This window comes from Monodelphis domestica, chromosome 8, assembly GCF_027887165.1.
Source record: "Monodelphis domestica isolate mMonDom1 chromosome 8, mMonDom1.pri, whole genome shotgun sequence".
NCBI classification, from domain to species: Eukaryota; Metazoa; Chordata; class Mammalia; order Didelphimorphia; family Didelphidae; genus Monodelphis; species Monodelphis domestica.
The window spans coordinates 55093148-55105278 of NC_077234.1; the positions used below are offsets into that span (position 1 = coordinate 55093148).

The window sequence follows — 12131 nt, forward strand, 5'->3', positions numbered from 1 at the left end:
TTTATGTAAGTTTTACTAAAATTTCAGTAGAAACTTGGCTTTTTTTAAATTGCTAAGTCAAGGACCAAATACTTTATAATCATAACAAAAACCAAAAGACAAGTCCTAAGAACTGTCTCTTATGTCAGGAAATATCTTAAAAGACAGTCCTTCTTCATTAACCTCAACCTTTAACTCTAGTAACAAGTTCCTTCTACCCCACTTAAGTAGCAAATGCTAGTCTTTACATAGGTCATTGTTTAGATTCCAACAATTTTAAACTTTTTAAGAACACAAGCAAAATAAAGAAATATGTGTTCTATACCATAACTTAAAACAATTATATCTAAAATGGAAACTCCTTGTCAAAAAGTATACTGAGAAATAAGTTCACCTAATTCCAACTGAAAAGAAAAAGGCTTCTGAAAAAAACTAATGCTTTTTTAATGAACAAATCCACAAAATGGGTGGTGAATATACATATATCAATTCCAATTTATCCTCTTCCTATCCATCCTCATATATTCTAACTGCTTTGTAATTCACTTAACTAAATGAACACGTATATGTCTATAAAAGGTATCCTAAGAAGTTTGATCCCAAAAGCAAATTCCCAAGAAAATGAATACACACCCAACCCCGTGATTCTGTTGGTAGAGAGAAGTTACAGTGAAGAAATATTTCCAACAATGCAGATATGAAACTATTCTGCAACTTAAAAGACTCCAAGTTTTGTAGGTGCCCTGAGAGGTTAACAGGGCCACAAATACACACAGTGAGTTTGGGTTGTTCCAGACACAACAGCTATGAAATTAAATGCAAAAGACCTTAAAATACTTGTAAAGCATAAGGTAGACAGAGTTTTCTGCATTATGTGAAATGCTCAATTATCTACCTTTAAAAGTTCATTCTAACTCTATGAATCCCAGATGTCTCAAACCTTTTAAGGGGAACAATGGTGAATTACCTTATTTGCAAAGTCAATAAAGTATTTATTAAGCTGCATGTGGTCAATAATTGTGCTAAACTTTGGAGATATAACGAAAATAAAAGGAACAGACAACATACAAGGATTTATGCATGAACCAGATTCACACAGCATGCCCCAAAGGGAACTTGTGAAAGTTCATGGTTCATTTGATATCAAAGCTTTGCATGCCCGTTTGCTTTTACATACAACAGACTAAAGGGCAAAAAACTCCACTAAAATTATAGATCTGCAAGTGCTTAATCAAAGCCTTTCCATTCCACCCCATCCCCTTCTATCTAGAACTTGATGGTCATAGCTATTAACACAACTCATAACCAACACATGTGGGAGGTGGCAGCTTTGGGATAAGCAAGTACAAATTGTGACCAAATCTCTGACACTGTCCAGTTTAAATACTGAAAAATCATTTCTCATTTCTTTTCTCTACTCTTTGACTTTGGCACTTTGCAGAGAGGAGTACAGTAGTACATCTAGAATTTAGCAGAGAAAAGTAGAAGACAAGGGTTATGAAAGTTTGTTTCAAAATAGAGGAACACAAAAAACCTGAACTTACATGAAGTGATGAAAAGTGAAGTGAGCAGAACAAAAGGAACTTTGTACACAACAATAACATATGATGATCAACTGTGATTGACTTGACTATTATCAAGAAGGCAAGGATCCAGGAAAACTCCAAAAGGCTCATGACCAAAAAAAAAGGGTATCTACCACCATAGAAGAAAAAGACAGATGTCTTAATGCAAATTGAAACATACTATTCTTTACTTTATTTCCTCCATGAGTTTTTTCTCTAGTGAAAGCAATATGTGCCTTCTTTCATGACATGACAAACATGGAAATATGTATTTTGGTAATATATGTACAACCCCTATCATATTATCTGTCTCCTTGGAAAGGGGAGGGAAGGAGAGAGAGAGAACATGGATTATGAAATATCAGAAAACAAGTATTAGAAAATTGTATTGACATGTACTCTGGAAAAAAATTAATTATAATTTTTTTAAAGAAGAATGTTCCAAAGTGAAAAAATATCTAGAGTGAGCTGCTGAAAAGATAGCAAAAGACCCAAAAGTCAAAGGACTTTGCTGTAACACCCCAGAAGCATCACTGGGTGGCAGAGTCCCTCTCATCTCCACTTACAGGTTGATAAACATAGCAAAATGATTACTATGTCCCCTCTGTCATTTCAATTAATCATCTTTAGAGTTTTGTACTTGACAGGGTCCCAGGACTGAATGCTGTAAGATACAGTAAAGAATTAGCTAAAGCAAATAAATGCTCCCTTGGTTCATAGAACTTAAGAGCCAGAAAGGGCCATACAAGTTTTCTGGTCCAACCCACACATATGCAGATGAGGACACAGTTCCAGAAAAGGTCAGAGAACTAGGCCAAGGTTCCACTCTCAGGCCCATTTAGTAAAACTGAAAAAGACTCAATATCAGTTTGGTGCCACTACAATCTCCTAAGTATTGGAGAGGGTGTGATCTACAGGGAAAACAAATTCAAGGAAATCATGGTTCCTTGAGGTATTTCAAAATTTTAGAGTGGGGATTAAGGAAGTTTTTAGTCAGGGTTTATCATGGGGACACAGAAAAAAATTCCTATTCTCAAAAAGTCCGCATTCAAATGGGGAAGACAATATGTGAGAAGGTTTTAGCTCCAAGTCAGATGGAAGGTGTCATGGTACTTCAAGTGCCACAGTAAAGCAGACAGTGACACCTCTTTTTAATGTCATTTACACTGATGAAATTACATCAAGTTTCAGATCCTGAACCACTGGACAGTTCCAAGGCCTTTGAGGACAAGTACCTTCTCTTCTGGGTCTTCAATGGCTGTGGCTGTCCCACTTGCAGAAGCTGCTGCCAGGCTGCATCCCTGCAGAGGTTTGCTTCTCAGAAGGATGTCTAAAGGTCCTAGACTTGAAGCATTATCATTCTCACAGTTCTTGGGCTCAGGGTCCTAGACTGTCTACATCAAGGTCAAAGGGTAGATGACTGGTCAAGATTGAGGTGGAGACCTGATCTGCTCAAAAGATGTTGTTTCTTGTCTTACCACCCTCACTATGACCTACTGAGTCAATAAGGTTGACTTGCCTTCCCCTTAAGAAACAGTTCATTGGAAGGTGATTTGGGGTGGGTGGGATAGCTAATCTGTCTTTATAGGAGCTACTTCTCAAGAAACTCGTGGGCCTGTTAATCCAAATCCAGTACAACATATATAATAAGTGCTTACTCTATCATTGCTAAAGACCTCCAATGAAGAAAGATCGCTACTTCCTCAAGAATATCATTCCACTTTAATTTTATGAATTATTTCTTGATATCACACCTTAATGTGTTTCATCATCAAATGGTTCTAGTCTAATACTTTACTTTGTTTTTTAATAAAAAACTCTTACCTTCCATCTTAGAATCAATACTGTATATTGGTTCCAAGACAGAGGAACAGTAAGGACTAGGCAATGGGGATTAAGCAATTTGCCTTGGGTAACACAGGTAGGAAGTGTTTGAGGTCATATTTGAGCCCAGGATCTCCCATCTCTAGGCCTGGTTCTTAATAAACTGTGTCATCTCCCTGTCCCTATCTTTTATTTTTTTTCCAAACAACAGATGGCTCTTCAAATACTCAAAGACAGCTATCATATGCTTGCTTCCCTGTTGTCCAATCATTCATTCTATATCATGGATTCAAAGTCTTTCAACATTCTGGCTACCTTTCCTCGGGATCAAGAGCTCTTATTTCTTTGTATAAATGGATCCTCTAAAGCAACAATGGCAAACCTTTTAGTGATGGAGTGCCAAGACCCACCCCCCATCCGACCCTCCCCAGACCAAGTGCCATGCCTGTCCCCCCAGAGGCCGAGTGCTGGGCCCCTTACCCCCACCAAATCCTGGGTGCCACCCCCTTTACTCCACACAGGGGAGGGAGAAAACGCACCCATTGGGCTGCTTGGTGGAGAGGCAGGTGCCAGTGAAGTGAGGAATATCCTTGGCCAGTGTAGAGAGGGGAAGACAAGTGGCCTGAGAGCTCCACTTCCCTCCAGCTCTGCCTCCTGTGAGCTGCCCACTTTATTCCCTGTGGACTCCCATTGGGCTGCTAGGCAGAGAATGTAAAAAAATGTCATCAGGCACAATGGAGAGGGGGAGGGGAGCAGCTGAGCAGCTCTGCCCAAGTCCCTCTGCCTTTCTAGTAACAAACTGGGGGGGGGGGGGAGGGAAGAGTGTTCTGTGTGCCATCTTTGGCACCCGTGCACTGAAGCCAATACATAAAGAGGTTTTTCTTAGAATGTTTTTAAATGCACAAAACAAAATTCATAGGATTGCAAATAAAACCAGTTATATTGAAATTATTTAATTTTTTTTAAAAAAAGGTTCATGGATTCCAAATAAAAAAAAAACCGCACTCAAGTGTTTTTCTAGGTTGTCCAGCTATCAAGGACCTTCCTAAAACATTGTGCCCAGTGTGGGGTACAATTCTGGTACAACAGATCTCTAAGGCTCCTTGTTCCTGGAAGATATGCCTTTCACTTTTTTTTTTTTGCAGTTAAATCACACTGATGATTCACTGCTTGGAAGAGTGAGTTAATGACAAAAAGGCTACAATTAGTTTAAGAAATGTCAGAATTCAATAATATATATTGAGCTACAACAACATCCTAGGCACTAGGACCTTTTGGCCTAAAGTCAGGGTTAAATTTTTCAAGCTTACTGGTCAAAGTGTCAGATCTAATTCAAAGCTAATTTCAAAATGCAGGCTGAAAAATTAGCCAGAAGCAATCCTGTGAGAAAATAACAATAATAATAGCTAACATTTATATAGGGTTTACTACAATTAGTATTTTACTATGATCTTCATAGCAATGTTGGGAGGTAGGTTCTGTGATTAACATAATTTTACAGATAAGAAAACTGAGGCAAAGAGGTTAAGTGACTTGCCTAGAGTTACACCATTAAGTTAGTGTCTGAAGTGATAAATGAACTCAGGTATTCCTGACAAGACTTAGAGCTCCATCCATTGCACCACCTAGTTGCCCTTTACATTCTCCAAGCAAATGCTAAAACAATTCCTCAAACTCAAAACCTAGGTAAAAAGATAGTTTTTTCTCCTCCTCATACTATACCTTCAAGGCTGCCCTTGACATTTATTTAAGCCTGATTTCAGCGTAATAGTTATTGCTAACTTTTACATGGGCTTTAAGTGTTTACCTTATTTGAGGCCCACAACAACCCTGTGAGGTGGGTGCTTTTAATTCCCCTTTTTAGACAAGTCAGAAGCTGAGACTGAGTGATTATTAAGTGACTTGCCCAGGGTCACTGAACTAGTGACTGAGGCTGACCCTACCTACTAAAGCACTTTACAAATATCTTCACTTGATTTTCATAGTCACTCTGGGAGGTAGGTGAATTATTATCCCCATTTTAGAGATGAGAAGCTAAGCCAGACAAAGGTTAAGTACTTTCCATGGCCACACAGCCAGTAAATGTGAGGCTGGATCTGAATTCAGCAAATAGAACTTCCATATGGTGAGATGTCATTAAAAATAAACAAATAATTAAATAACTAAATGTAGTTCCCTAGAGAAATTATTCTGTAAAAGGAAAAAAATTCAAAATTCGTCAAAAATCATCCAAAACCTTTAAATGTAGCTAGATTCTGCCATTGATTTTAGACTCACTGCTATTTTAAGATAATCCTTACCTTAAACAAGTTTCAAATTAATCTACCAAGCTCTTATAAAATATTTCAATACAAAATCATTGTGCTCATCAATTTAAAGTCACTTCTTTCCCTTTATAGATAACCAGTAAGCACTGAATTTAATGCCAAGTTGTTTCCTATGCAGAATATACTAGTATTGATTTCTTCTCTCCAGACTACTAAGAAACTAATACTTAACCCCACCCCTGTCCTCTCTTAACATTTAAGTCCTAAAGACGGGCACAAAATCACCGTATGGTCAAGACACACAAACTCTAGAAATCTATTTCTAGATTTAGTTACTCATAGTCCTATATGGAAGAGATGAAATAGATATTTCTCATAAAAACTATCTAGAATGGGAAACTGGTATGGAGGGGTAGAAAAGTGATTCACCAAGTGGGTCACTCAGAAGTTACTGGCAGAGACAGGGGTAAAAGCTTTGCTTCTTGAGTCCTTTCAGATAAATTTCCTATTACCTTTTGTAGTTTTCCTGTTCTTAAAATGCTGCTATTAACTCAGAAAACTTTAAGTTATCTGAAGACATACAATCATCAATAGCAAATAATCAATTCTTCTGATTTTCAAAATGCTATTATGCACCATACAAACAGAACACTCCTCAAGAGACTGATGTTTCATTGGGCAAATCACATGAAAGCTTTGGAAAGGCAAAGGCAAGGAAAAGGTGAGGCAAGAACAGAAGGATGATAAAAGCACAATTTCTAGTAAATTATTTCTAGTTATTTCTGAAACAGGTACATTCTAGATAGTGTGTCTCTCTCTATCTCTGTCTCTCTCAAACTTCCTTCCTTATCTAAAGGAAACAAACTTTTTACAGAATTGCAATTAAGAGAATATTTATTCAAACTAGATAGGTTAAGAAGCGTAAAAGCAAGTTAACAATATGAATGTAATTTGGTCCAATTTATCCTTCTCTGAAAATAAGAGTTGAATACCTTGGACCTGATTGGCAGGTCAAAATGTACTACTTTCATAATACATACCACTCCTACCTACAAGAGGATTTTGTGGATAAAAAAAAAATTAACTATTTGATTTGTATAAGCACAGAAAATCAGATGACTAACCAAAATATTAAGTTCTAAACCACTAAACCACTTTTACATTCTATGTTATGGAACTCTAAAGTGGGGGAAATCAAGAAATTTTATAGTCAAGAAACTTTGGTACAATTTGATGAGGTTACTAGTATAAAAAAATTTTTTTAACTGCAAATCTAATTTAATCAAGAAAATACTTTCTCATGGGGTTGGGCAATTTTTTATAATGAACTCAAGAGGAGGCATCCTGTTTTAATCACTAAGTAGCTCCCTCTCCTGGAATATTTTCTGAATTGTTATCAAGACCAAAAATGCAGTTGTATAAGTTGCCTTGAAGGAAAATGAATGAAATTTAAATAAATAAAAAGAAACCCCATGTATATGGGAATCTCATAAGAGCTGTTGGCAATGCAGATTTTTTAGTCAAATTCAAGTTCAGATGATCACCAAACACTAAAGACCTAGTTTTATAGAACCCCATTTTGATTCTGAGACAACATGGACTTTTTTATTATCAAAAGAAAAAAAGGCAAAGGCTCTACCACTTACTAGCTGTGGGACCTTATGGATTAACTTGTCTCTCCCCTATTTCTTCCTGTCTATATAATGAGATGGTTGGACTAGACCCTGCAGGTCTTCCAGCTTTTAGAACTTTGATCCTATGTTCTATAGATCACTATGTATGTTAAGTAGGTAAGAAAGACATTCTCTGACAGTATCCAGACTAAAGTGCTTAAGAATTTTGTGATCAACAAGTGCCATATAAACGGTACTCTACATAACTACACTTAAAATTCCCCTTATTAAAAAAATCTCACAAATCTTGATCAAATTGACCTTGGCTTTACTCACACAGGGGTATTATCTTATTAAAAAATATGCCATTTTTGTTCTACCTAAACAGTAACAGGTAAAAATTTCATGACTGACCAGCCCAATTTCATGAGTGACATAAATTGTTACAGAAACCTAAATGTTTTCTTTAAATGATTCCATTTTCCATTCTACACCATTTGCAATATTACAAAATATTAGTACAGTAATGCTGGATTCGAATTAGCAGTACTAACAACATCATTTAGAACCACTGCAGCTAATAATGTGAGTTAACCATAATAAAAACTTAAAACACCACCCATCTAAAAAGCAAACAGCATATAGAATGTTCTGTACAGTAAGCTCTTATCTATTACCCTATGTCCTATTCACTTAATTATGCATTTGTAACAATTATTGAAATTCTTTGGGTTTAATAGCAACTTATAGCAATATTTCTGATAAAAATTGTCGCTCTACAAATGTATAAGGTGAGGAAAAAAATCTAAGACATAATCTAAGTGAAGACTTAATTTTCTGGTTCTTGTAGCTAAAAGTTTTTTTGTTAAAAGTTCTCATACAACTTGAACTTAATGAAGCCAGTTAGGGTACAAGAGGGGGGTGGGGAGGAAGAACCAGGTCCCAAGTCCTGGCACTGAGTGCTTTATAAAGAGTTTAGGAAATAATTTCATAGCGGAAATAAGAACTAGAGCAAAGAAAGCATCACTTAGTATTAACTTGTAAAACTTATTTTTTAATAGATATATGAGGTACTATGATAGTCATAATAATGACTTAAACATGACATAACAAGTGATTTAAATTTCTGACATTCTTAAGAGATCTATTTTGTGATGACTGGTTCTAATACGCCAATCCTCTAAACTTATACCCTGATAAAAATCATTTGGATCATCATTTTACCTTTTCCTCAAATGCCAAAGTGTATCTTTCTTTTTAGACAGAAATATAAAAGCCTCAAGTCTTCTGCAGTATGCTTACTGCAAATATTTTCTCAGAAAACATATTTATATAAAAGAATCATCAGAATTTCGATTTCACTAACAGTGTAAATGAAAAGAATTGACTATTTCTTCATTCAAGAATATAAATCCTTATCCCTTCTAGGCTACCTGTTTTTACAATTACTGAAGATTTTGAGTGAGTCCTGATTGAGATTTAACTTAAAAGCTACAGATGAATTTGAGAAATTCTTCCTTGCTTTGAAATTTCATACCTGACACTCCCTCTACTAGTGTTCATTATTAAGATTTATATAAATGATTTTTTTTAAAAGAGTAAAATATGATTTCCATCTAGCCATGGTAATCTTTACCCTGTTTCTGCTTACATCATGTTCTAGCTAAAAACATTTTTAGAACCAAATTGCTTCCCACCCCCAAATCACTAGAAGCCCTACACAGTGCGACATATAAACACTACCTATGTCTGGGCCTTAAGTGTTTTTCTCCTAACACTTGGATGATAGTAAAAGGGAGTGGAGGGGGCGGGGGTGGAACACATCCACATAAAAGGCACTTTCTTGCTCTGAAACTGTGACTCAGCACAGGATCTCGTCCCATCGCTTCATTTATTTCCAAATAAATAGTCTACCATAATCTTAAAACGTTATAGTCACCAGTGAAAGGTACCTATGTAGAAGCTTAAATAATAGCTCAAAATGAACACTTCTGTTGTTTTATGTAAAATGTAAACAGTATCCACTTAAAAAGCTCTGCAAAGGGCTGGAAAAGCAACAGTAATGCCTACGGAGTATGGAACTCATTTTCCTCTACTTCAGTATAAGAAATCTGCCTTGGTTCAGCAATTGCATTCCTACCTATACAAAAGGAGAAGACATGGAGGAGAGAGGAAGATAACACTTGAACTCTGAGTCGTTTTGGTCCCTAATCCAATTACAAGCACCTTTCTCTAGTCCTTTCATTTTATTCAGCAGTTTATATTACTAGCATCTGCATCATAGTTGATTTAACTTTCACTTTAATAAACATCCCTTCCTCTCTATTCTTAACTTCTCCAACTGGTCTTCCTCTTTGGGGGAATCTGTTAAAGAAACTTTAAAAAAAGAGGTTGGGGAAGGCGCTGAGAAGTTCAGGCTTAAAAATGCAGTTCAATCAAAGATAAGTATATGATTTCCAGTAGAAAACGAGTCTACTTAGGTTTACACCAAGAGCAGCGGAGGACAAGAGGGGGTGGCGGAGTTGCGGGGTGAGGACAGCTCTCCAGAGATAGACTTTCAGTGCAGAAGACTCACTCCCCACTTTAGAGATACAAGAAGAGAAAAGGGCATGAGAATCACTCTACATTCTCCAAGATTAATATAGGAAAGAGAGGAATAAAACTCAGCCCAGAGACATTCTCTGGGACAGTTACAGAGAAGAGTTGAAAAAGACACTCTAGAGCAGAGACCCGGGGGAAGGGGAGGTGGGACTAGACTCCCTCTGGTGGTGCAGACGACATTAGGGTCCAGAGTGTAGACGGAATTCTCAGCCAGTAGCCGAGTAATGTCCGAGGACCAGGCCCTTCTTCCCCCTCTCTGTACCCCCTGAGCCATTTTAGCCTCATCCTCCGTGGCGGCCGTCCGCCCCGTCTCGGCTGCGCAGCTGCCCGTCCGCCCACCTACCTGTAGCACCAGAGGCTCTGGGTTGAAGGCGAGAGTGAGCAGCAACTGCATCCGCTCCGAGTCCTTGAGGTTGCGGAGCAGGAAGCTGCCCGAATCCTTGGTCTCGGCGTAGCGGCGTACCAGGCGGTCTAGCAGGCGCTGCGAGGGGCAGTGTACCAGGTCGGACCAGCCTTCCACGGCGTCGGGCGTGAGCAGCCGCACGTCGCCGTTGAGGCGGGCGAACTCCGTCTTGGGCATGGCCTGAAGCAGGTCGCAGCGCGGACGGCCCGTGGCCCGCTTGCAGATGCTCTGGTCGAGCTGCGCCAGCTCGCGTTGCGAGCCCAGGCGCTTGAGCACGACGCGGCGGCGACCGCCCTCGCGGGGCTCGCCGTATTGCCCGAAGTACACGTTCTTCACGTTGAGGAAGTCCAGCAGGCGCAGGCGGCCCCAAGCCTCGAAAGCCACCTGCCCGTTGAGGAAGCGGCGGCACCAGCTCGTTCCGAAGCACGCCGGGCACTTATTGAGCTGCAGGAAGCGCCGGTCCGCCAGTTCGTTGCGCTGCCAGGACGCCAGCAACGACGGCGAGTGCAGCACCATCAGCACCAACAGGCTGCCGAGCGCCGCCAGCTTCAGCGAGCGGGACAGGCGGCCCAGCTTCGGGGGCACCAGGCGCCACATCCCGCCCGGGGGCCGCCGGCGCCCCCCCCAGCCCCGCCCCGGGGGAGGGACCCCCCGCTGAGCCCACGAGCCCGACCTGGAGGGAGGGAAGGCAGACGGGCGGGTGGCCGGCCGCGCGTGTGTGCAGAGCGCGGGGAGAGCGCGGCGAGAGAGACCGGAGTGTGGCGGGGAAGGAAAGAGAAAGGAACCAGCGCTGGCTCCAGCTCCTCCTCCCAGCCACTTGTCCACACCAACTCCTCTGTCTCTTCTTCTCCCTCCCCCTGTGTCTCCCTGCCCTCCGCTGGGTCCGACTCCAGCGGCGCCTCCTCCACACCAGCCAAGTTATAGAGGAGCCGAAGGGGGAGGAGGGAAAGCGGAGAAGGGGGAACGGACGGCCGGGAGCGCGCGCGCGTGCGCGTCGCACACTGGGGAAGCGCGGGGCCTGGGATGGCGAAAGACTGAGAGAAAGATGTAGATCGCCTCCCGCTGGAGACTGGGCGGAAGGGAGGAGGAGGGGCCTCGGAGTCCGCGAGACTAAACGCCAGCCACCCCAGCTGCTACACACTTTCTCTAGACGCCGGGGGGGGGGGGGGGGGGGGGGCGGAGAAAGTTCCTCCCCTCCCCTGTGTAAAGAGGGCGGGGACGGCGTAACGGGGCGGGGCGAGGCGGGCGAATCGCACGCCGCCCTGGAGAGCGTGCGCGCGCTTCTCGAGAGGGGGCGACTTCGAGTGGACGTGGGGGTGGGCGGAGCTCCACCTTACCGCGAGGTGGATGGGGCAGGGTGGGGATGGTGACCTCCCTGTAGAGCTGGGCGGGGAGGAAGCAGTATTGTTAGAATGAGACTGACTGGGGTTGCTCCGGGCTCCATCGTCGGCTGGAAGAATGTGGAAATCTCTGTGGAGGGGGATCTTCTTTATCCAGAATGTGGTCTTTTTGGGAACGTGAAAGGTGTGCTCGGGGGAGGTGGCCTGGAAACGTGGTTTCTCGTCGAAGGGGCAGTGAGGGAGTGGCATTTTAAAAGTAACTCAAGTTGATTTGCCTTCCTATGAACTAGGAGTTGGAGGAAAAATGAGAGGATGCTGCTCCGCCGTGAGAAGAGCAGAACTGACTCCGTGGGGGAAATCGGAGATAGTGGGCGGGGCTACACCTCGACACCACCCATCAAACCCTTATAAGGAGCTCAGGCGCGCGCCTCAGGGGCGAGGAGAGGTGGGGTCCGCGCGCTTGCACGTCTCTGCCGGGGGGCGAGGAAGTCCTCACCAGTGGAGGTTGGACGGTTCTGTGGTCGGTGGCGTCTCCCATA

General features: G+C 41.7%; 1 protein-coding gene across 1 annotated transcript in view; it reads right to left on the reverse strand.

Annotated features, from left to right (window-relative positions):
• The window catches only part of DIPK2A (divergent protein kinase domain 2A), a 32145-nt gene extending 20898 nt beyond the window's left edge, over window positions 1-11247 (reverse strand). The window contains exon 1 of the mRNA XM_001371975.4: window positions 10193-11247. Within this exon, the coding sequence (XP_001372012.1) occupies window positions 10193-10849 (657 nt within the window). The 5' untranslated portion in view covers window positions 10850-11247. The remainder of the gene's footprint in view (window positions 1-10192) is intronic.
• Between the last annotated feature and the right edge of the window lie 884 nt (window positions 11248-12131).